The sequence below is a fragment of the Electrona antarctica genome, assembly GCF_951216825.1.
Source record: "Electrona antarctica genome assembly, chromosome: 11".
Lineage (NCBI taxonomy): Eukaryota > Metazoa > Chordata > Actinopteri > Myctophiformes > Myctophidae > Electrona > Electrona antarctica.
This window is the reverse complement of record NC_136792.1, coordinates 8,409,754-8,435,876: the sequence shown is the minus strand read 5'-3', so window position 1 is coordinate 8,435,876 and position 26,123 is coordinate 8,409,754. Positions and strand designations below refer to the sequence as shown.

Here is a 26,123-nt window from a genome sequence, read left to right as displayed (position 1 = left end):
GAAATGCAGCACAAATCTTTGAATATATATTCTTTCAGAAGACTTTTTATTTTATTTCGACGTCAGGACTAAATGGATTAAGGCATTCATTAAAAAAAAGCTTTGCAGGGATTATGCGCCGGTTGCCTTACCGCCTGGCATCGTCAAAGTTGCTCTTCACAAAGTCATTAAACGGCCTCATATGTTCCTCTTTAGTAAACAACACATGGTTGGCGATGCTCTGCAGGATCTGGAGGGACAAACAAGGGAAGCAACGTTGTTTGATTAAAAAGGAAATGCCTAAATCAAAAGCTACCACTGTGGAAAAAACCCAGGCTTCAGGAACACCACTATATGATGCCTAGTATCAATTACCTTTCACAGAACACTCCTTACTCGTTTCAAGATCTCATTCTTTTTAATATTTTTTGCTTCCTATTTTTGAGGGGCGATAAGCCCATTATCCAATGCCTGGCTTTCAGACTATGGACCTTTAATGTTTGTCTTATTCATGTTTTATGTCTATGGACATAAAAAATAAATCACATCTGTGTGAAGTGAGGGGCGCTCTTATCATCGTGACGTAATATTGTCTATTTGCTCAGACACTAGGACGTAAAATTGTCCATTCATTGTCAATGGGAATTTAATGTTTGTGTAGGACGTAAATAGCCGATTTGCTAAAACACAACGTAAATTCTCCAAATGTAACACTAACAACTGAATATAGGAGGGGCTAGCTGCTCCTAACAAACCTCACTTCACAGGTGTGATGTTTCATTTATAGGCTACTTCAAACTGTAGTTATTTATTCAGCATGTACGGTTTATAAAAGTAAAATGTATTCTCTAGTGGCCATGGAGCCCACTGTGGTGTTCCGCCAGGAAAAGTCATATCTTCATCTCTCTGTGCAGAGGGTGTGGAAACAATCAAAACAACTAAAAGAAAAGACGAACACAACAAGAGAACCAGACTTTGTTTCTAAATCATTGCGTCGTCCCCGACAATAAGCCTCACTTCCCAGCCTGTACCTTGGACATGAGTTTGAGGCCACGTTCTATCCTGGGTAGGGGCTTCTTGTCCAGGATGCCCGCCTCGTACGGAGAAACGATGGCCGGGTTGATGAAGCGTAGGAACATGGCACTGCCCACCGCACCTATGCTGTTCTGAGGGAAGCGCTGGCTCACAACCTGCAAGGGGGGTGGAGGCAGACAGGCAGACAGACAGACAGAGAGGGGGTGAGAAAGACAATGGGGTGAAGAGAGAGAGAGGATGAAGAGACAGAAAAAATGAAGTGCCGTGAGAGAACGAGATGATGATGTATAGGGAGAAGGGGGTTTGAGATTGAGAGAAGGAGGGAAAAGAGGGGGGGGGATGAGAGAAAGATGGGGAGTCAGTGGAGAGGAGAAAAGATGCAGGGATGGATGAGTAAAGAAATGGGGCAACACAGAAAGGAGGGCAAGGTTAAAGGATTTGAGTAGAAGGGAAAGAACACGTTTTAAACACAGAAAAACACAATAATACGTAAAAATACAAAAGATGGACGGAATGAGGGAAATGTTAAAAGAGACACCAATGAATAGAGACAAAGAGAACAGAGGAGCAGAGTAGAGTGAAGATGTGATCAAAAATAAGGGATGGGGGATGGAGGGGGGGGGGGGGGGTCACGGAGGAGAAGGAGGAGGAATAGAAAGACATTTGGGAAAAAGCCATTTTAAATGTATTTTTGCCACTTTGAGCGAGCACAGATCTCAGTGCAGAGCAAGACACTCAGAATGATGATGATAGATGGAGTCTAATGGAATCCAAAAGATATGATGAAAAGACAAGCATCATCTCTGTTAGGAAACAATGACGCAGTAAAATCCACTGTGTTCATTTAACTCTGAGCGACCTGTACCGGGGTCCCATTTGGGTGCACTTTGGTTCAGTGTTGTTTTTGGCAGCAAATTTTGTTTTTTAGTTTTAGTCATATAAGTCTCTTGAATAGTTTTCATTTAGTTTTAGTCACCCGGAATGCTTTAGTGTTTAGTCTAGTTTTAGTCGACTAAATATCATAAGATTTTAGTCTACTAAATCTACAGTTGATTTAGTCGACTAAAATTAATTTTGGCGGGGCCTTGCTGTCGTAATGGCTGATTTTACACTTGCTGAAAATAGCAGATTTACAAGCTCACAACGCGTCGCAGCGCTTGTAGATCGGCTATTTTGCAACCAAGTGTAAAATTACATACTGGATCTCTTGTCCACTAGTCCCTTCCTAACATTTTAGTCATATTAGTAAGATTTGTTGACAAAATCGACAGTATATTTAGTCATAGTTTTAGTCACCATAGCTTAGTTTTCATTTAGTTTCCATTTAGTTTTCGTCAGTGGAAAAAAAGGTAGTCAACGAACAATTTCCGTCATAGTTTTAGTCAACGAAAACACTACTTTGGTTCCCTTTCCACCTCTCTCTAGTCTCTATGGGCCCTCGTTTATCAATAGAAGGTTCCCATTCCACCTCTCTCTATGGGCCCTCGTTTATCAATAGAAGGTTCCCTTTCCACCTCTCTCTATGGGCCCTCGTTTATCAATAGAAGGTTCCCTTTCCACCTCTCTCTAGTCTCTATGGGCCCTCGTTTATCAATAGAAGGTTCCCTTTCCACCTCTCTCTAGTCTCTATGGGCCCTCGTTTATCAATAGAAGGTTCCCTTTCCACCTCTCTCTAGTCTCTATGGGCCCTCGTTTATCAATAGAAGGTTCCCTTTCCACCTCTCTCTAGTCTCTATGGGCCCTCGTTTATCAATAGAAGGTTCCCTTTCCACCTCTCTCAATGGGCCCTCGTTTATCAATAGAAGGTTCCCTTTCCACCTCTCTATGGGCCCTCGTTTATCAATAGAAGGTTCCCTTTCCACCTCTCTCAATGGGCCCTCGTTTATCAATAGAAGGTTCCCTTTCCACCTCTCTCTATGGGCCCTCGTTTATCAATAGAAGGTTCCCTTTCCACCTCTCTCAATGGGCCCTCGTTTATCAATAGAAGGTTCCCTTTCCACCTCTCTCTATGGGCCCTCGTTTATCAATAGAAGGTTCCCTTTCCACCTCTCTCAATGGGCCCTCGTTTATCAATAGAAGGTTCCCTTTCCACCTCTCTCAATGGGCCCTCGTTTATCAATAGAAGGCAGGAATCTGCATTATATCCTAGCCCAGGAATCAGGCTCAGAGTCAGGTGTTGATCCGCAAGTTTTATGACATGGAGAAGCGGAAGACTGACAAGCAAAGAAACCCCACCAGTCAGTCACCAGGATTCACACACACATCTATTTACATTGACAGCCCAGAAGACAATCATATGTGCGGAATGAGACAGGTCATGGGTATACCCACCAATAAGGTCATTGGTATACCCACCAATAAGGTCATTGGTATACCCACCAATAACCTCACACAGGGAGGTCATTGGTATACCCACCAATAACCTCACACAGGGAGGTCATTCCAATAAGAAATAGACAAATATAACAAAAATACGACAGCAGACCATTCTGATCCAGTAGTCACTAACTTCTATCCACAAGAAATATCCGAAAGGAAAACCTAAATCAGACACACAAAAAAAATATATACACATTTTTGACTAAATAATAGTAATAGTCTGTTTTAGCCTAAGTGACAGACAATATTTTAAAAGTGATGAATGAGGTCCAGTTTCTCTGCATCGTGCAGTCCCGAGTTCTGGCCGAGATACAATTTAGGCATTTACAGTAAGCAAGAATAAAAAAAAAAACATGGCAATACATCAAATACATAAAAATAGTTATCCTGAATAATACGTAAGCTAAGAACCCAACCTAACATCCTAATATCTATATAATGAAACTATGCGTATACACTATAGAGTGTCATGTCTACATAAAATACTATCTAAGTTACATAAACTGCTCCCTCGGAACACTCCACCAATACCACCCCGTTAATGCAATACTATTTCTTATGGCACTATCGTCCACAAGCCAGAATAACTGACATTTCCAAGTAGTAAAGTGTGAACGCATTTCACAGTGACTGTTCAAGCTTTAAGCACCCGTTTAAATGGGTCACTGATCAAGCATCAACAGAACCGAACATGATATATTGTTTTCAACACCTAGATTTGAAATGCTTGTAACGACATCACCCGTTAATCCTGTAATTTCCACTACCTATTTATGTTAAGGATACACATGGTTAGATGTTAAGATTACATAATTTGTACGTGAACAAGGACCTGACGTAAGATTTGAGCCGTGGTGGCTACGCTCACATAAAATTGATGATATAATGACAAGTAAGAAGCGTGAACGCGGGAAGCGAACGCAGCTGTTGTGGCAGTCTGACACACATACACACACTTTTTTAAATTTTTAGGTTATTTTTTGAAGTTTTCTTTATTATTTATTTTTTTATTTTATTTTTAATTTTTTTCTACTGCGTGCATGCGTGCGCATTTTTTAAATTAATTTCATTAAGTGTAAAAGTGTACACAAATCCTCTCGACATGTCACTCAGAGTTGAACGGACAATATGAATTTTACTGTGCAGAAAAACAAAAAACCTTGAGGTGTGGAAGGAGGACACTTGAACCCCCAATCTCCCCCCCCCCCCCCCCCCCCCCCCCACACACACACAGTTCCACTCAAAAAATAAATAAAAATAAGAGTGAGACAGATGTGTGGAGCAAAGCGGTGTATGACCCCAGCCTATATAGGTGACCGTCCAGACACCCCGGTCACACATCACAGCCTGCTCTGGACCCAAAGCAAAGCCTGTGTGTGACTACACACATTCCACCTTACACACATACATACATAGCCCACAAAATGACCAACAACATGCATATTGTGCATTCACACTCACAAAGACATTCACTGACAAAGACAAAGCCAGAGCCCCCACCCTGTGGCTTCAAAAATCATTGGCATGATGGAATTTGGTACAAACAAAAATATAAATAAAGTTAACATCCACACCGGTCTGCGTGTAAGGTATGTTTTCATGCACTCAGGAGAATGTCAGACAGTGCACGTTTCCATCTGCTGTAAGTAAAATCCAAAGGACATTTTTGTTTGCCTGTGCACAATACTGTAATGTGCAAAATACAAAACCCTGCACAGACTCAGCACGGTATTTTCTTAGAGTATATATTAATAGAGACGGCACCGGATTTCTCCTCTCATCCACTTGCATTGAGTTGCTCAAAAGCGCATGAGGCTCCTCCTCCTTCCGGCTAGGAACAGAGTGCATTCTGGGAATAATTGGGCCAAATCGTGAACGCGCTGGTCCGTTGACTATCATTGCACGCGTTCACGTATGAAAGAGAGTTCACGTGTCATCATGAACGTGCACAATGATAGTCAACGGACCAGAATTGGCCCAGCGCTGCAATACCAAATTCGGCCACTATGTCCATTTCTCCTCAGGGTTTCCTACGGGTGCCATCTCTATTCATATATACTCTAAGGGTACTCTATAAGGGTATTTTACAGCAACAAACAGAGTACTTGGAGGAGGAGATCCCACAGTTCATGATATCCAAGTTTATGAGTTCATAATCTTTGAGTTATGACTGCATACTCTCTGAAATGCAAAGCCAGTCGATTCTGAATTAACCCATTTTGACCTGAGATCAGATTCTAAAAATGTCTGTTTGAAAATGACAGTTTTCTGAAAAAGCTATGTTTCTATGTCAGTCGTTCTTCGATTTTTCAAAAATAGCAGACCTACAAGCTCGTAGCGCGCCACTCGGTGGCGGGCTATGAGCTTGTAGATCTGCTATTTTTCAATAGCTAAAGCATAACATAATGCTAACACCAAAAGGGGTTCCCGCCCAAAATGGGTTAAAAGTCTACCTTTGGATTTCTACAGATTCTATGCAGGAGCACTCTGCATTATCCAAGTAAGAAGTGAACGTCAACAAGATTAGACTTTATAAGAAAAGCCAACACCAGAGGTAAAGCTTCAGTCCATGCAAGCTGCCATGCTGAATAACCTCCCCAGTATAGAGCGTTCGGAGTCCCTCCCCCTACCAGGGCCCAGGAAATGATTCTCCGTTCATTTTCTTCAGACATTTCAAAAAGTATTTATTTAAAGACGTTTACGCTGCGGACAAAGCCAACTCGAGTCGTGACAAATCATAACAAACAAAAAAAATTGGGCCGAACAAATAATTAGAAAGAAGGAAAAGAATGGCAGGTTACAACACTTTTTGTTGTTTTTCTTCTGCGACGCTCTATTGTGGCATCTCTGTCAAAATGGCAACCAAACATTAACATACCTACTATATACCGTTTCCAAATGCCTGAGCTGACATTGCGCCGACAGTTTCACAGGAAACGCTATGGTGCTGCGTCAAAGCTAATAGCCACAGAACTTAGTTTACCACAGAAAACCTTAAAGGACACTTTTCAACTTCTCTTTATATTGTTGGTCCTCACTAATGTTACCACAATTTTTTTTATACTCAGTCTGTGTCTCATAGGAGGGATGTGGGCAGTTCAGAGACACATCCACGAGTGACCATCATCATTAGGCAGATTATTATTTCTTTTTTTTTAATATTTCGATTTTTATTAGCGTGAGAATGATGGCTTCCATTATCACATTGCAACTTTTCAGGAATATAAGTCCTGCAGTTTCTATTAGCTTGGATTCCCCATCGATGATGTCACTGGTGGACGGGTTTCTGAACTACCCACAGCCCTCCCACGAGACAGACAGAGTAGAAAATAATTGTGGCATTTTATCATGGACATTAGCGAGGACCAATTATATGAAGGTAGGTTGAAAAGTGGTCCTTTAACTAACCCTAAGCCAAATAATGCAAACTGATGAAATGTGAAATAATGTTGAGCTTAGAGTGCCTGCATTGAAATACATAGCAGGGAGACAGTGTGAGAGACGATGTGAAATAATGTTGAGCTTAGAGTGCCTGCATTGAAATACATAGCAGGGAGACAGTGTGAGAGACGATGTGAAATAATGTTGAGCTTAGAGTACCTGCATTGAAATACATAGCAGGGAGACAGTGTGAGAGACGATGTGAAATAATGTTGAGCTTAGAGTACCTGCATTGAAATACATAGCAGGGAGACGACGTGATGGAATGATAAGAGACTCAGAGACTGAGCAGTCGTCACTTCATCTATGTTGCATTATCCCAAGTTGATAAGTTGGCAGTCACCAGTCGGTTATTGACTGCTCCTTTTTCACCCCTTTAGCTTTTTTTTCTCCATTTATCTCCCAAATTATTTTGACATTATGCCAATTAGCAGTTCTCCAAAATGTAGTCTGTCACTTCATGACCCCTAATGTTTGGTCTCGGGGCTGGATGTAGACAACCAAGTGTCTCCTCTGATACACATGACATCATCGCCAGCCACTTCTTTTCCCCCTGACAGCGAGGTGTTTCACCGGGAGGGTGCAACCAAGGGCCGGTGAGGCACCGGGAAACCAGGCTTTAACATTGAGTGCTCGGTTGCACTTCTGCATTGGACCACCAAAATGTGGTGGTCCAATGCGGAAGTAGACGTTTTGAGACGGTCCTTCCGGGTGCTTCAAAACGCCACTGGGCAACTTCCACTGACATGAATAGCGGAGGGGGCGGAGCTTCGCGCCAGATCAGTCTCTATCATTTTATATACTCTATGGGTGCAACACGCATGCGGAGGACCACGTTATGCTTCCTAATCCGTCTCCCCGACCAACCTGTGGGAGAGGTTGGTGCGATAGAGATATATAGCCCCTCCCTGAACAGCTTCCCGACAGCAAAACGTGGCCAATCGCATTCGTTTGGAGCACCCAGCCATGTCGGATGACTTTTAAAACCGTGTCCCCACTTTGGTGAGAAGGAACCTCTGTAACTTCTGCCACTATGGTAGCTGTACAATGGAACGTTTGCATTGGGCTTTGAAATAATTAAAATAAGCTCTAGCATAATAAAAATGACATTAACAAGTTTTGTTCAAAAAGATGCTTTCCAGACCATCAACACACATTCTACAACTTTTGAACCACACTTGATTAACATAAGTTTCAAATAAGAGCAGATTGCAGCTTAGAAATTTGTAGTCGAGATATTAAACACAGGTGTAATTTAGATTTAAGGTCTCACAGACCTTATTTACTGCATAAAACGAAGACCCTATGGGGAAAACAAGCATTGGAAGTATGCGGTGGAAATCCACATTCCACATTCCATTGTTCACATTCCTTCAGTAACTTACAGGTCATCCATTTTTTTGGATCCCCGTTAACAGCAATGCAGCTGCAATCGAATTGCAACCATGTTGCAACTTCCCAGTGTGTGGATTCGAGAGTTAGCAGCTTCCTAGATCAGTGATTCCTAAAGTGGGGTCCAGGGACCCCCAGGGGTCCTTGAGGGAGTTCCAGGGAGTACCCAGCTTAATAATAGTTTGGAACCAAATTAACCCTTGGGTCTGTAACTCTGAGAGTGTACAAATGGAACCAAATGGACCCTAATAGGTCCATTTGGTTCCATTTTGTACACTCTGAGTTAAATTAACATTGATTTTACAATATTAATTGGGTTCCCAGAGATAGAAATGCCATTAAATGGGGTTCCGTTGACTAATGCATGTCAAACTGGGGGTCCTTGAAATTAAACGAGTTGAGAATCACTGCTAGAGCTGTAAAAACCTTCTCTTATGGAGGTCCCTGGCATATGCTTTCTAATGGGGGTCCACGGGCTTATGAGTGTCAATTTGGGGGTCCTTGACATGAAAAAGTTTGGGAACCTCTGTCCTAGATGCAGCGTGCACACTGCCGGACTACATCTAAGCCTCACTAAAAGCGTCACTCAGCAGCCAGCCAGCAGGCCCCCCCACACCCCCCGAAGAAGCACCGAGTTGTTTCAAATTGATGGTAAGTCCTTACAACCCAACAAGAGAAAACTCAACCCAAAACACAAGCCATGTCATTCCCCTTTGAGCTTGGACAATTTGTTATCGTTTGTAATTCTCAGAATTTTATGTGAAACAACTTAATTTCATAAGCTCGATGCCACAGATCTGAGAGGTTTGCGTCGCCACATCATCGGCCTTATGATGTAGGAGATTTTCCATGAAAGTTACATAAATAATTGAAAACATGTTCGATGTTACAGTAAGTCTCTAAGCCAAGGGGTCCAAGGTCAAACAAATAACTAAGCATCCTTGTGTTCTATTGGTGCTCTTTCTCTTCCATTCTGGTTCTGGACCAGTCAGTCAACCCAGTTAAACCCCATGAAATCAGTCACTTTCAGAACATTTCATCCAAAGGCAATGTGTAATTTTCATGTCTGTTTGTGTGTGTGTGTGTGTGTGTGTGTGTGCGTGTGTGTCCGTGCGTGCGTGTGTGTCGTATTTAGACTAAACTGATTATGATTGATCTTGCATTGCTTTCTGTTCATACTCTGATATATGTGGAATTTAACCTCATTTATGTCTTAGACTGAAAATCCAAACAAAGAAAGTAAAGTGTGTGTGTGTGTGTGTGTGTGTGTGTGTGTGTGTGTGTGTGTGTGTGTGTGTGTGTGTGTGTGTGTGTGTGTGTGTGTGTGTGTGAGAGAGAGTGTGTGTGCGTGTGAGAGAGAGCGTGCGTGCGTGCGAGAAGGAGATTGAATAATCTTCCATTGGAATCGTTATGCAAATAATATGATTTTCTCAACAACAATGAAACATTTTGATGCAGATGAAATGTTCTGAGAATCAGTTTTCTCCTGGAGAGCAAACAGCCGTGACTAGAAAGAAAGATAAGAAAGACTAAAAACATGAAAAACAAAAAGTGAGATACAGTATTGTGAGAAGAATGCTACTGGTTCTGGGAGAGTTGTTAATCGGAAAGAACAAGATTAAAAAAAAAAAAAATGGAAGAGACTCTGTGCCGGTATTAGTATGATGATTTAAAAAGAAGGTTGCACACTATGGAGAAAAAAATAAATAAAATGAAAACATCCAGAGTTACACCAAATCAAAAATGTAACGTATGTGTATTTGTGTATATATTATATAAAATAGATATAATGAAAGAAATCAAATGAACAGAAATGCAAAAAAAAAAGCTTATTTTTTGCTTTAGGGGGTAGAAGGTTCTCTGAACTTACTGCTTTTTTGTTTTCCTTTTTTTCTTTAACTGTTGCTTTATTCAGTAGAGAGTGGCAAGTTGCCTATAGAACAGAGATGAGCAAAATCATGTTCACAGCACCAGCTACACACACGCACACACAGAAACGCACACACACCCACACACACACAGACACAGAAACGCGCGCACACACACACACACACACACACACACACACACACAGACACAGAAACGCTCGCACACACACACACACACACAAACTTGGGTGTCCACATATAGCAGACGTTGGACAAGACAGTACTTTGAGGAACTGCTTTCCGAAAGAGTTTTAGTCACTGCCCACTGGGAGGTTGTTAGATGCGTGGTGCATGCATGCTTTTTGCGTGGTTTTAACTTCAGCAGCATTGTGTATAGTAGTATGGCACGGGACTAGAGTTAGTGCGCACAGCACTTGCCATGAGGAAAGCGAAAGAGGGGGGGAATGGTTAAAATATCAAAAAAAAGGAAAAAGAAAAATACCAAACCCCAACAACAACAAAAAAGCCCCAAATCAACATTACTTGACGTTCCTATTCCATTGGACAAACTGCACCACTGTTAAAGAGCTGTGGTTCAAGAAGCCATGTTGAATGTGTAACAGAATGACCCAATGCTAATCAGTGATACAGTCTTTTGGCCACCATTGAGCAGATAGACGGTTTCAAACACCACCACCACCTTCAGGGAAAGTTACAACCCGTATGAACTTTGTTCTGGTTTGTGTATATTAAAAGGACAACTTTAGTTTTTTTCAACCAAGGTTTATGTTTTAGGTTGTTATTAGCGAAAGTAAAAGATGAGATTTGCTGCTTTCTTTCGTTTTAGGGATTTTAGCTGTTTTTGACAGGTGGGTGGGGGCATTAGAGCATGGGGCTAAATATGTATTTTTTTACAACATTTTATAGCGATTTATTTTTTTATTATTTACTCTAGTCCTACTAAACCCCAAGAAATTACATCTGGCCACAAAAGATCACGAGATCTACTGAATGTGTCAAACTGACATATTGAGCCTATAACACACAGTGTGGCTTCCCCCCAGTAGGCTACCTTCACATTCAGTAGATCTTGTGATCATCTGTGGCCAGATGTAATTTCTTGGGGTCTAGTAGGACTATAGTAAATAATAAAAAAAAGAATCGCCATAATATTTTGTAAAGAAATACATATTTAGCCCCATGCTCGAATGCCCCCGCCCCCCCTGTCAAAAATCGCTAAAATCCCTAAAACGAAAGAAAGCAGCAAATGAAGAAAAATTAACACTCATCTTTTACTTTCTCTAATAACAACCTAAAACATGAACCTTGGTTGAAAAAAACTAAAGTTATCCTTTAAATAAATACGAGAAGGACTTGCTGGCCAGCTGTAAGCTTGTAGCTAACTAGCTATAATGTCCATTAGGTATTGTGGCAGGGAGAAAAAACGTAAAGTGGCGAGAAATATCTTGTGGGTTTCTTTCTCTTCCCGACTGTTTTGTTACATTACGATAAACTGGTGAGACGATAGCCAATGCGGTTGGGGCATTAATGACCGGATGTGTCGCATCGTCTAACTAGCAAAATGAGTGTTTGGATGAAACCGTCTATAGGCAAGTTGGTCAGTGTGAGAGAGCAGAGCAGTGTAGCGTCCTTAGCGAGGGTGTGGCAGCGGCCGCCGCAGGCTGCCTATCCTGAAGCACCAACACTCACAAAAGGCAGGCTTTCCTACTAACTGGCTTTCCTACTAAGAGTGTGTGTGTGTGTGTGTGTGTGTGTGTGTGTGTGTGTGTCTTGATCCAGCAGCGTGTGCAGCAGCATAAAGGGGCACCTCAGAGTAGCTGGAAATGTGCCAGTGGGAGAAAGAGCGCGCACGCACACACACACACCCCCACACACACAGATGAAGGCAGCTGAAGGTGGAAGTGGCGTGGGTGGGCATGGCGGGTGGATGTGAGGTACCGTACCTGGTAGAGACAGTGGCAGACGCTGCGGAGCTGCGGGGGGAACTCGTTGGAGGAGCCGATGATGGCTTGGAAGAACCGCTCTGTGATCTGCAGCAGGTTCCTCTGGTTCTCCTCCAAGTTCTCCCCCTGCTCCAGCCTGAGAGAACACACACAGTCACACACACAGTCACACACACACACACACAGTCACACACACACACACACACACACACACACACACACACACACACACACACACACACACACACACACACACACAGTTGTTTTTGGCAGCAAATTTTGATTTGTGTGTTAGTCGTTTAGTCTCTTGAATATTTTTCATTTAGTTTCAGTCCCGTTTTAGTCACCTGGAATGTCTTAGTGTTAGTCTAGTTTTAGTCGACTAAAGATCATAAGATTTTAGTCGACTGAATCCACAGTTGATTTAGTCGACTAAAATGTATTTTGGCGGGCCTTGATGCCGTCCTAATGACAGCTTTTTTCCCCTTGCTGAAAATAGCCGATCTACAAGCCCACGTTGTGAGCTTGTAGATCTGCTATTTTCAGCAGTGTGTAAAATGACTTATACTGGATCTCTTGTCCTTTCATAACATTTGGCTCAGCCAGTTACTGGCCGAGTTCATATCCGACTGCCTTTACAGTATGTCATACATGTAGGGCTGGGGCGGGACGGAATTTGCGGTATTCATCCTCCCCCTTACCGACGGTATTGCGATAATTACCGCCCCCACCACAAATAGACCTACAGCATGATGACCTACAGCATAAGATGCACTTCTGCATACCTGAGATGCGTGTCTGCGAGAGAGAGGTGAGTTGTTGTCTGCTGGTCGCTCGAGCAAAGTTTACAAGGACGGACAGAAATGTTTTTGACCGACAAAACATTTTTATTTAGAATCGCAATGGCACGCATTCTCACTCCAAGGAAATGTCGGGTCAGCAGCGCAGCGTAACATAAAACACCCCGACCTTTCAAAAACGTCCCCTCATTGATAATGCTATTATCTTATCAACATATTAAACAAATTCCAAGTTAACCGACGATGGATAGCTGATGCTGAGCCAAACATATATGAATTGAAAGGCTCCACCACCGCAGCAACCATCTGTGCTCGCCTCGCCAAGCCATTATGTTACATTGCTGACATGATGAGACCGTGTTCATTATGGTAAATGTTTCATTTCATATCACACAATATGCACTTGTAGGCCTATAACTTAGGTCGCCCAGAACAGCATGCAAAAAAAAACAAATTTCACCAGAAGACATGATTAAAGAGTAACTTCACATTAGGCGTATCAAAAAAAATCTATTCGAATTAGAATCGCGATTCCCGTTATGGACGATTCGATTTTTTCTTTTTTAAATTTTTTTCATCATGTATTCAGTCATTTTCAAGTTACTGTAGTATATAGTCACTTCAGTTGGCTGGAGTAGATTGTGATGAAATCCTATGTATTGAATCGTTTTTGGATTGAGAATCGAGTTGAATCGATTTTGAATCGAATCGTGACCCCAAGAATTGGAATCGAATCGTGGGACACCCAAAGATTCACAGCCCTACTTCACATACAGTACTTCAGTAAACTAGTGTTGCACTGGTCAGCAACATCAATGGGTTTCATGGTGGGGGTGTGTGTGTGTGGGGGGGGCAGTTTTACCTGGTGGGGTCCACCTCAAAGCTGATGTGTTCAGCGGTGGTGATGACCCCTCGTAACAGCGGCTCCAGTAGCTTCTGCAGGTAGGCCGCCCCGTACACCTACGGCACATGCACAGGGATTCAGTGTTAAGTTTCCCCTTCCCGCTCAGTAGTTCATGTTGATCAGAAGACATTCTAATATGAAATATGTACGACACAGTATTCAGCGTTAACCACTTAAAGCATACATGGGCACATGCGGCCCCCCTTTGCTAGAGAGCTGCGGAAGGGACTCCCACAGGGCGTCAGTGAGAGACTCGCTGTAAGCACTGGACCAGGGCTACATATTCTATCATCATCCCAATGTGGTTTCATAAATGCATGCAAAACAACACTTTGCATGCAGTGTTGTTTTGCATGCAAAACAACACTGCATGTTGTATATTCCTTCACTTCCTTGTCATGGAAACCTAAATTTGCACTTTATCCTTCACTCCTTCATCTCACAGTACACACCGCACAGGACACCGTTATGAATGTACTCTTAAAAGGTGTTTGCAGACTTCTGCGTTTTCTGACCAAAATATCGGAGCAAATTTCGTCATTTTTTTTTTTTATTAATATTTTTTCGCCAAAACCATCAGTCTGCAAGGACTGCCGGCGAAAACAACACAGCCGTTTTTTTTTTGGTACTGTAATAATAGCTTCGGAAAGTGTGCCTGATTTCCATGTTGTGCATTCTCACCTTGAAACAAAAGGTCATTATTTTGCTGGCCAGGCTGTTTCCTCTGAAGAGAGTCTGCATGGAGTCCGCCAGCTCCACTTCTTTGGAGAACATGTTCCACAGAAGCTGGTAGAGCAAGTGACGGGAATCGAACAACGTCACCAGCACGCGGGCCAGCTCGTCCTGAGGACAGGACAAAACATGCAGAGATTAGAGTGCCATAGACTTGCTTATAGAATTTGATCTGCCATCACCTCACAAAAATAGCAGACCTACGAGCTTGTAGATCTGCTATTTTTGACAGTAGAGGGGAGTGACGTCAGGACTTCGGTGCTCTATTGATTACATAGTATTACACACCCATTGAGAACCCGGTACCACGTTGGCTAGTGCCATTGCAATGGGTAGCTCTCCCTGGTCTCCCATCATGGTCACGAGTTCCACCAGTCTCTCAAAGCGGTCAGCCAGTACCGTCTCGGCCAGGGTGTCGAACTCCGTCCCTTGCTGTAGGATCTTGGTCAGCACCTCCATGAATGTAGCTCGTGTCTGGAGGTCTTTATGATAACCCAGGCCTGATGGGAGCACAAACGGTTGAACCTGACTTTATCTACAGAGCATTTTACTTTAATTACATGTCAGACTGTGACCGAATCTGATTTGAAGCTTTACCACTAGACCTATCTGTTAACTGGCTGAGTTAATCTGCTGAAACAACTCAGGTTTTCGGGAAACCAATTCATGCATGATCCTGGATGAATTAACCCAGGATAGGTGATAAACCCCGGTTTAAAGGACCACTTCACCACTTTTCATCCTATCTCCATATAATAGGTCCTCGCTAATAATCATCTTTCATTCTTTTCTACTCAGTCTGTGTCTCATGGGAGGGCTGTGGGCAGTTCAGAAACCCGTCCACCAGTGACATCATCGTTAGGCAGATTTTTTTTTAAACAAGATTTTTTTACAAAAATGTAGATTTACAATTAGATTTGTATTATCGTGAGAACAATGGCTTCCATTTTCGCATTGCAACTTTACAGGACTAGAAAAGCCTGCAGTTTCTATTAGCTTGGATTCCCCATCAATAATGTCACTGGTGGACGAGTTTCTGAATTACCCACAGCCCTCCTATGAGACACAGACCGATTAGAAAAAAATGGTGCCATTTTATCATGATTATTAGTGAGGACCTATTATATGAAGATAGGTCGAAAAGTGGTGAAGTGGTCCTTCAAGACCCAATCTAGGTTTCGTGAAACAGGCCCCAAGTATGAGTCTGTGTGTATTAATTACCTATGGAGTGCATGAGGCCACTGTCCACGTTGGCGTTGAGCAGGTTGGACATGGCGAGGACGGTGCAGTGTCGGAGAGACGCCAGGCGCCGCGACATGCCCCTCTTCCTGCCGCCCACCGGCTGTCCGTCGTCCTCCACCTCGCTGCAGTCGTTCAGCAGGTTCATGAACAGAGTGAAGTACCTGGGAACGATGCGGACAGGAGACACCATGGGCAAAATGCTCTCAAAACACCCCATACTGACAATAATAGCAATTTAACTTTCTTTTGATGTTCTTGCTTTATTAGATTGGACATTAGCGCAAATGGAGCGGGGAACGTGTTCCCTTGTAGATCCCACCTTGCCACTGCCAGGCTTTTGAATGTTAAAGGGGCATTCCACTCATTTTCAACATTTTACTATGTCATTAATATACCTTAGAGCTGTTGTGTGGAAATAATAAAAAAGTCCCCCCATTCTGTGTTTCCTAGAACTAGAGGTCTGAAAAAAATCACACCCGTGTGAACTGAGTGGTGTAAGGTCTAATATAGCCTGATCAGCTGTGGTCTGACGTAACGTCTGACGTAATGAAATCACACCCGGGTGAACTGGGTGACCGTAGCAACCATGCTCATTTTTTCTGCACAGACAGACTAACAAAGCCAGTTGTAGGAGTGGTTTACACCACTCATATTACATGGTGAAATACATCTTGATGATGTCATCAAGATGTGTTTCACAATGTTAATGATTTTTTTCATAATTACAGTTCTAGGGAACACAGAATGGGGGGACTTTTTTATTATTTCCACACAACAGCTCTAAGGTATATTAATGACATAGTAAAATGTTGAAAATGGGTGGTTTTCCCCTTTAATTTTATGTGTAGAGAGAATTACGAATGATGACGTTCCTCATTACATGCCGCCCCGTCATTCCAATCCCGTCATTCCAATGAACCCCTTTTACAACATATAGTTTTAGAACAATCTAGATTATAATGGGTTCATTGCGGTGGACAGAGTGGACACATTACTGTAACTACAGCATGACAAACAGCGACTGATCCATCCAATCCTTACTTGAGGAAGAGCTGGGACTTGGCCTCCATTAGTTCTACACCATCTCCTTCTTCAGGCTGCAGGGGCAGGCCCGCTAAGAGAGACACCACTGCCTCCATACTGGCCTGATCCAAGTCCCTACAAACCACCACAATACAGAAACACTCGCGGTTAGCCTTTTTGGAGTATTTCTCATTTAGCATCAAGCTAAAATTGAGTTGCAAACACAATTTACGCGCAATATTAAGGATGAGCCCAAAGCTTCAGAATACAACACTGAAGATAGTCATTTTCAACACATGGTTCTTCGTAGACCCGTAGTAGGCGTTACTGCTGGTTTTCTATTGTTTGAGGTATAGTTAATTAAGCAATATTACACGAGAGGGTGTGGGTTAGCGTGATTATTGCCACGACAGTGATGCGGTAAAGAACGAGACGAAGTTGAGTTCCGCAAGCATCACTGAAGTGGCAATAATCACGTTAAACCACACCCTCGAGTGTAATATTGCAATTATGTTACCCTTAAAATAAGAAAATCGCTGAAAAAATATATTTTTTTAATGACAGATGTAGTCATCTGTACGACCACAAATGTCCCAAAAAACTAGCTAGCCTAGCCACCGAGTTTGCTAGCACTCTGGGAAAACAGAGCAGCTGAATTCTTGTTTTGATTAGGTGGTGAATGGTGCTGGTTTGATCCACGGCTAGAAGCCGTTTCAACCAATCGGATTGCTTCCTCAAAACGACCTGTTGTATAATTAATTGCATTCAACTGGCATTCCAGCTCGGACAGCAGGTGAATGCACATTAACATGAAACTTAGATGCACCTTGTCAGACACTTGATGTCATCATCAGCGGCTTGGTTCGAGGTCCCCATCACCCAGTCAGTCAAGTACTCCACCATCTTGTTTCTAAAGAGAAGAGACAATGAACCTCCAGCATCCAGGCCACCCACCAGTTCTACAAAGTATGTATTTAATATACAGCCTTGTTTCGCAGTCAACACATTGCGTTCTGTTGAGACCCCTAACATCACAAATATGAAAACACAAATATACTATACCATGTTATACATGGACAGAAAAGGTGGCAATGGCCTCCAGCCCTGCAGGTGGTGCTGTAACATACAGTAAGACACTGACCTGAACTTCATTTCCTGGCAGAAGGAAAGGTCATCTCTCCTCTCCATCATCACCTCCACCAGCTGACATAGTTTGGTTTTAATCTGGATAGCGTGGACCATGTTACCAAGGATACGGACGTATCTGGAGGTGGAGGGAGAGAGAGAGAGAGAGAATATCATGATGTTTGATATATCCTTACTGGTTTTACTGGTTTGTGCTGCTTTGGTGTTATTATAAATGGCACATCAATGGCTACCTTGTTTGACCAAAGCCCAAACCACACCAAAGGGTCGCGTTGGGGGGCAAAACGGTTGTTAAGGTAAACCCCCATAATGCAACTCATTGAGTTGCAAGGAGATGCATTGGTGTGGTTTACCGTTTACCTTAAACGTTTGGTCCCAAACCCGACCCTTTGGTGTGGTTTGGGCTTCAGAGTTTGACCTTGCGCTTTGTAAATCACTCTTGATAAGAGCATATTCTATATGCCTCAATTGTACCATTGTAAGAAGGCCTTCAAAAAAGCAATTTTTAGACAATATCAATATCAAATCTTACTATATTGAATTGAAATAGCGAGGTGAAGGGAAATCTGTATGGGCAGGAACCCCTTTGTGTTTTAAGCATTACGTAGCTATTGAAAAATAGCAGATCTACAAGCTCGTAGCGAGCTTGTAGGTCTGCTATTTTTGAAAAGTCATGAAAATGTGGTGCAAATCTTTTAATATATATTTCAGAGCGAACATTTTTAACTAGAATATTTGCTTCTGGGGGGTCACTGGAACAACATATTTTGAGATGGGGGTCCGTGGCCCAATAGAGATAATTCTGGGGGTCCTTGACATGAAAAAGGTTGAGCACAACTGACATAGGTTTTTCAGAAAACTATTAGTATTTAGAAGCCTTTTTTTGTAATCGCCATCAGTCCAAAATGGGTTAAAATAAAGTAAGTCTCGGAGCTCTACAAACTGCTGTGCGGATGTTCTTCCTCTTCCTGCATGCTCATACGGCACACAAACTGACCTGACCAGGTTGAGCATCATGGTCTCGATGCTGGCCTGTCCCAGGTGTTCAGAGCTGCCTTCAGTGTGACTGTCCAGCAGGTTCTTCATGATGGCGATGGTCTGCTCCACAAACTGGGTGTTGGTGTCATTGATGGGGACCTGAAGCAGTGGCAGACAACAAGCACAGTGTCACTGACAAGACACTTCATCAGCGCTTCTCTGACAAACACGCAGCATGCTGTGCTGTGACGGCCAGAGTCACAATTGATTGATTGAAGGAGAGGCTAAGTTCCTCTCTGGTAGGTACACGCCTGCCTGGCACCCCAAATAAGCTACTGAGGAAACCGTTACAATGCCTTCTGCAGCACGGCTAGCACTTAAATCCTACAGTATGTAGGATTTAGTTGTAGGACTAATGACTGGTCTAACCAAATGACTAGTCTAAACTAAGTACTGTCTAAACTAAGTACTGCACCCCCCCCCCCCCCCCCCCCAAGTGGTCTACATTTTTCCCCAGACCAAATCTTTTTTGCTGAAAAAACTGATCTAGGGGGCACGGTGGCGCAGTCGCTAGCTTACAGCGGTTCGATTCCCACCGTGGACGCTGGGGACGTGTTATCTCCTCTGCGTCATCAGCGCCTAGTGGGGTTGGTGAAAGGGCCTTTCTGTGTAAGGTAACCTCATAAAAACAAGCAAAAATCCTGGTCTCTATACTAGTGCCTCCCCCTGGTCAGCCTGGGGTGGCTGATGGGAGGGGAAAGGAACTGGTTGGAATAACGTGTTCCTTCCACGCGCTACGTCCTACTGGAAAAACGTCCCCCCGTCAAGTGATAAGAAGCGGCCTGCTCACTCCTCATGCATGGAAGGAAGCATGAGCTCAGTTCAGGGCTCTCCCCAGGTTGGCATAGGGAGTGTTAGCACCCCAGGATTATAGCTTTGGCACCGGGTGAAAAAAAAAATCACAATACCGTGGGATATTTTGAAACTAGGTCGATTTCCTACCACAACTAAAAGCATCAACCTGCATGAATGAGACATCACACTTAGTCTAATTTTCTTATCGCTTATTCGCATCGCTTCTGGTGTTATGTGTGCAGTGCACATGACAATAAAAAACGGCACCACCAACCAGACGGCCCTCTGCCGCCGCCACTACTCACCGGCCCCTGTGTGTCGAAGAACTTCCCGATGTTGTTCCTCAGCTTGTTGAAGAGCATGGGGTAGAGGGCCGGGCTGAGCTCCAGCCCCAGCAGGTCTTTGACGTTGGTGCGCACGTGCAGACCCACCCGGTCGTGACCGCACACCAGCAGGGCCAGCAGCCGGTCGAGGAAACGGCCGAGCGGAGTCTCGCTGCAGGCCGCCGCCGCCGCCGACGACGACAGGGCGGAGCAGGAGGCGGCGGCGGCTGAGTTGGGCGTCTCGCAGGAGCCCACGGAGATCATGGAGGGCTTGCGCTCGTTCACGGGCCCCATGGGGGGGCTGTAGGTGGCGGGGCCCGGCGTGCTGCGCTGCTGCAGGCACACGCCGCCCAGGGCACACAGGAAGCCGGTCATGTTGATCCACTCCTGCTGTGGGGGAGGGGCAAGTGAGGACACTGAGTGACCGGTAAGAGGACAAGGAAGAGCATCTATATAGGCTACGTGCAGTTGGTGCACAGAATGTGGGTCAGGAACCCAAATGTGGGTCGCAGGAGGCATCCATTGGGGTCACAGATTTTGTGTAGAGCAACATTGAAATGGCAATGCAATTACATAGGCCAAGTAATTAAAAACTATATTTAGTTAAAGGAGCATTCAGTGATTTGGGTGATTTTGGAAAAAAACCCGATCCGCCCCAGTAACAAGATGCACGCACTACAGTGGGGGGGGGACGGGACACGCAACAGGCCAACAGCACACACACCAAGGCCCGCCCCCGCTCGATCATGATTGGCGGAAGGCCCCTCTCTATCCTGATTGGATGAAGGCTGGGCCACCTAGCCAAAAACGAAACGTATGGTTAATTGACCCCTAGGGGTTAACTGTGGACAGGGAGGAACTCCTTATATGGTCAGCAGACTCATTAAGTGAAATCACTGAATATACCTTTAAATGTTCACTTTTAAACTCTGCATTGAATCATCTCTATGGTTTTAAACTTAATGTGCTGATATTACTATATGTTTACTGGAGACATCACCGTAGCTTTTTCTCTCTTTTTTTGGAGAGGGGGGGGTAAATGCTTTATGCCTTTCCTTAGCCCTAAATGTTTACTTTTTTTGATAACTACATCTTTGAATCCTGTAAGATTGCATTTCCTTTGCTTTGTATGTACCTTGGCTACTTGAACACATGAACGTCCCCTTGGGGATCAATAGCCATTTTCTTTTTCACCCTGATTTAACCAGGAATAAAATACCATTGAGAATTAACCCATTTATGCCTGACGTCGAAATAAAAAAAACGTTCGCTCTGAAAGAATATATATTCAATGATTTGTGCCGCATTTTTACGATTTTTCAAAAATAGCAGACCTACAAGCTCGTAGCGCGCCACTCGGTGGCGCGCTATGAGCTTGTAGATCTGCTATTTTTCAATAGCTAAAGTATAACATAATGCTTAGTTAAAACACCAAAAGGGGTTCCCGTCCAGAATGGCTTAAAATCTGTCTTTCACGGGGGTGAGCCCAGAGAAGAGTAAAAAAATCAACCATTTCATCCTGTTTTACGGCATTAAACTTCAATGAAAATAGCCGCATAGCAAAAAGAATAGGGCTCCACAAACTCCCAAGTCACAACAGGTGCAATGCGTTGTTGTACATCTGCTATTTTCAGTGTCGTCACCGGCAACACAGCACAGTATAAAATCAAACCTTACCTGCCCGTCATCTCCCTTGTTTTTGGGGAAGTTGAGAATGTGTTTGGTGGTCTGGTCCCACTTCGCATGTGTGTCTTCCCAAGCCTAAATGACATGGACAGCCGGTCTGGTCAGTGTCGAAAGTTTTGAATTTCATCTGAGAACCATCTATATCCATCCATATTAGACTTTAACTAGCCATGTTCCCCTCCTCAAAACATCTACATGGAAGAACTTTTTCCAAAAAGTGTACAGTATTTGTTAAAATCATGCTTTTATGTGGACACGCCCACCAGTTCATTAAGGGCGTGTTCGGAAATAGCTCACTGAGCGCACTGTGCAATGCAAACTAATAGGCGAGTGCGCTCCCGGTGCGCATTTCCGAACGCACCCTAAGTATGCCTGGTTTGCCTCGTGGGTGGTGATGGGTGGTGATCCACCTGAACTGAAGCCACACCCACAGCTGTAGTTGTATGATAAAGGGGGAGCGGTCAGGGGAGGGGCTGCTAGTGTGATGTCACTATATTACTGTTTATTTCATTGGCCTGTTTGACTGTCAAGGGTTCAGCCTCCAGGAAGAAACCCTAAATACAAAGTTAATACACCATTGCACATAAAAACGACTCCAGGGTGTCTAATGAAGTACTGTCACCTCATAGACACATGAAAAACTGGAAAAATACAAAAATTGTGGCACTCCATCTTTAACATTCATTATTTAAATATTATATCATCAATAAAATCAGTGTTTTGCCCTGTCGGCCCCAGCCCGCAGGCTGAGAATCACTGGATTAAACCGATGTTCTTACTTCAATGTTCCCTGGTGTGGGATGTTCTATCCTCCTCAGCAAGGCCATCACTCTCTTCTGCAACGTAGAACGGCCTAGCAAGACATAGACGCGCCGATAAAGACAACTGATAAAAGATAAATGGGAAGCATATCATATAGAAGGATAATGTATGTATGTGTGAGAGATCTAAATAAGCTATCCCTGCCGTACAATAGGGGTGATTTAGACACGTGACGTCCTCTCAGGAAATAACAGTTCAACAGTGTTCCTATTCATTGCTTGCCATCTCATACAAGCGTGACTTCAGCTATACCATGAATTACTGATGGGTTTGGTGTTCCTGATGTCCAATGTGTGAACGTCTGTTATGTGCATTTTTTTTAATGTCAATACCGTGTGCCATGCTGAACGGCACCAAGCCGTTAGACATCTGAACTTGACTCATTAGGCACAGTTGGGCTGATAGATGTATGTATGTAGCAATATGCATATAGCACTTTTAAAAACTGAATGTAATTCCCTATGCTGCTGGTTTTTGTATTGTATTGTCCTTCTTGTTTTTGTATCTATGGTTGTCTGTATATGTTGAGTATGAACCAAGACAAAAATCAACTTGTTGACATGGCAAATAAATTATTGAATCTTGAATCTTGAAGTCCTTGTAGCTTTATGCCTGTGTGAACTACGCAATACCTGAATTTCTCCTGGAGAAGTAAGTAAGTATCTCATCTATCGACCGCCAGCCAGTCTGACCTGTGCCCATCATGTTGCTGACGGAGGCCAGCTCGCTGAAGGTGACGTAGTTGGGCAGGATGTTCTGGACGGGCACCTCGTCGGCGGCGCTGCGGATGTCTGCCTCCTCACAGAGGTGTCTGAAGCAAGACATGGCCACCAGCACCGCCTCCGCGTCCGGACTCCAAAGGAACATGTACAGACACACCTCCAGCTTGGTCTGGGCTTGTCGGCAGAACGGGATGCAACTGCCCTGGGTGGCACAGTCCTGACAGGAGAGAGAGAGATGATGTTTATGTCTCGTAGATGAATAATGGCTGGGTGCCGGGAACCGCTGGTAAACTAGAACAGGGGTTCTCAACGTTTTTGGCCAGGGACCCCCGGAAATGCTTTGGCAACGTCTCGGGACCCCCGCCCCGCCCCCTCCCGACCCCCAATATAAATTGACTGCTACAATAACCTTAAACCATTTTGGGCGGGAACCCCTTTGTGTTTTAAGCATTGTTATAATTTAGCTATTCAAAAATAGCAGATCTACAAGCTCATAGCGCGTCACCGAGTGGCGCGCTACGAGCTTGTAGGTCTGCTATTTTTGAAAAATCGTGAAAATAAATTTAAAAAAAAAAAATATATATATATATATATATTTTTTTTTAAATAATTTGGGGACCCCCTAAAATAATTTGGCGACCCCCCGAGGGGTCGCGACCCACGGGTTGAGAACCCCTGAACTAAAATGAGATACCTTTATCTGCACCTGCTGTGGGTCAAAACTATTCCTTTTCATGTGATAAAAGCATGTGTTGCAATAAAAGTAATATTTTAACATACTAGTATCTAGTAAATCATTATTAGGGGCACCGTTTAATAGCCTAGTGCAGTGGTTTCCAAAGTGGGGTCCGGTCCTTGAGGGAGTAGTTTGGAACCAAATGTACCCTTATGGGTCTGTAACTCTGAGAGTGTACAAATGTACAATTTGTACACTCTCAGAGTTAAATTAGCATTGATTTTACAATATAAATTGGGATTCCCAGAGATAGAAATGCCATTAAATGGGGGTCTGTAGACTAATACATCAAACTGGGGGTCCTTGAAATTAAACGGGTTGAGAATCTTCTGTTATGGTGGGTCCCTGGCATATCTTTTCAAATGGGGGGGTCCACGGGCCAATTTGTGTCAATTTGGGGGTCCTTGACATGAAAAAGATTGGGAATCACTGGCCTAGTTGACTATAGCTGAACACATACAGAGTCAATTATGACTGAGCAAAAGCATATTGCCTTCATGACTTCACTCCAACGTTTGGAGTTATGACAAAATGTAGAAAAAGCACTCATGGACGATAAAGAATATTTTGAACAAATAAATGCGGTTGCTTGCTTCCAACAATCCTGTGATACCATGCATAGTACGATGATTTAATATTTACCGTTATATGAACTTTTATGCTATCAAAAGTCTCCAGTGCTGATAAACATTAATAGTAATATACTGATAGTAATATACTGATAGTTAGTAATATTAACTCATTTTGGGCGGGAACCCCTTTTGGTGTTAGCATTATGTTATGCTTTAGCTATTGAAAAATAGCAGATCTACAAGCTCATAGCGCGCCACCGAGTGGCGCGCTACAAGCTTGTAGGTCTGCTATTTTTTTTAAATCGAAGAACGACTGACATAGAAACATAGCTTTTTCAGAAAACTGTCAGGATGTAGAAGACATTTTTAGAATCTGATCTCAGGTCAAAATGGGTTATAACATATACTGATAGTAATTCAATCAAATCAAACCTTGTTCTTGAGTAGGAACTTGTTCCTGCAGATGAGAATCTCCCTCAGCCATTTGAGCACCTCTGTCCCATTCACGATCTGGTGACCAATCAGCTTTCGGCAGATGAGGAATAGTACCTGGGAACTGAATAAATACATGGAGTGAATATTCAATGTGGAAGGAGCTCAGACCAAGACATCAGGAGCCAGAGGTCCTGACCAGCACAGGGCAACACACATGCTACAAATGTCACTGCTTGTTGCCGAAACAATGCCACGTCTTCTACCCATAGGGGCACCACAAACGCAGCCAGTTGCACCGTTTGTTGTACAAACTATTAGGCAGCGCAACATCATCGGTCCCCGACAGCTGCAACCCACAACTGAAAAAGGCCTGGGTAGGCAACCCGGACCTGACAGATATCTGCACTCCAAGGAGCGCACGTTTCTAGTTATTTATGTTATTTTCAATTATAATTTATTTGGGTTGGCAGTGGCCTAGAGGTAGTATAAGATAGCTCAAACTAGTGCTGGTTGTCCCAAGTTAGAACCCGGCGGCGCAAGTGGTGTCCAAAGTTTCTGTCAGTGGTTCTCAAACTATTTCATGTCAAGGACCCCCAGAATTATCTGCATTTGGCCGCGGACCCCAATCTGAAAATATGTTGTTTCAGGGACCCTCTGAAAGAATATATTCAAAGATTTGCGGCACATTTTCACGATCTTTCAAAAATAGCAGATCTAAAAGCTACGAGCTTGTAGATCTGCTAGCTTTTTCAATAGCTAAATTATAACATAATGCTTAAAACACCAAAAGGGGTTAGTCTGATGTCAGTGCTGGATGTCGCTGTTGTTGTAGTACATGCATGAGAGACGCTGCCTGGGACAGGAGTGAGGATGATTAAGTACCTGATGTCCCAGAAGGTCTCAATGGGACCGTCAGGGTTCCACAGCTCGATGGTCTCTGGTTGGTGGAGGACTAAGAGTGCCTGGAGACACAGGACACGACACAACGAAAGGATAAAAAGTTACATGCTAGTTACAGGTGAAGATTATTTCATGCATAAGAAATTAGAGATGTAAAACCAAGGGTGCATTAATGAATACGGCCCGAGA

General features: G+C 43.5%; 1 protein-coding gene across 8 annotated transcripts in view; it reads right to left on the bottom strand.

Annotated features, from left to right (window-relative positions):
* Positions 1–26,123, bottom strand: part of nf1a (neurofibromin 1a) — a 132,194-nt gene that overhangs the window by 71,910 nt on the left and 34,161 nt on the right. For 3 of the 8 annotated variants that reach the window (XM_079514839.1, XM_079514834.1, XM_079514836.1), the window contains exons 15-32: positions 25,917–25,996; positions 25,032–25,155; positions 23,262–23,508; positions 22,527–22,600; positions 21,739–21,822; positions 20,044–20,448; positions 18,903–19,042; positions 17,901–18,023; positions 17,586–17,669; positions 16,778–16,894; positions 15,716–15,897; positions 14,783–14,994; positions 14,444–14,605; positions 13,721–13,818; positions 12,059–12,194; positions 10,097–10,159; positions 1,011–1,169; positions 132–229 (exon numbers count right to left, since the gene is read on the bottom strand). In XM_079514839.1, coding sequence (XP_079370965.1) covers positions 132–229; positions 1,011–1,169; positions 10,097–10,159; positions 12,059–12,194; positions 13,721–13,818; positions 14,444–14,605; positions 14,783–14,994; positions 15,716–15,897; positions 16,778–16,894; positions 17,586–17,669; positions 17,901–18,023; positions 18,903–19,042; positions 20,044–20,448; positions 21,739–21,822; positions 22,527–22,600; positions 23,262–23,508; positions 25,032–25,155; positions 25,917–25,996 — 2,588 coding nt within the window. Of the gene's footprint in view, positions 1–131; positions 230–1,010; positions 1,170–10,096; positions 10,160–12,058; positions 12,195–13,720; positions 13,819–14,443; positions 14,606–14,782; positions 14,995–15,715; positions 15,898–16,777; positions 16,895–17,585; positions 17,670–17,900; positions 18,024–18,902; positions 19,043–20,043; positions 20,452–21,738; positions 21,823–22,526; positions 22,601–23,201; positions 23,509–25,031; positions 25,156–25,916; positions 25,997–26,123 lie in introns of all 8 variants that reach the window. The other 5 variants (XM_079514833.1, XM_079514838.1, XM_079514835.1 and 2 more) reach the window with 4 other exon arrangements.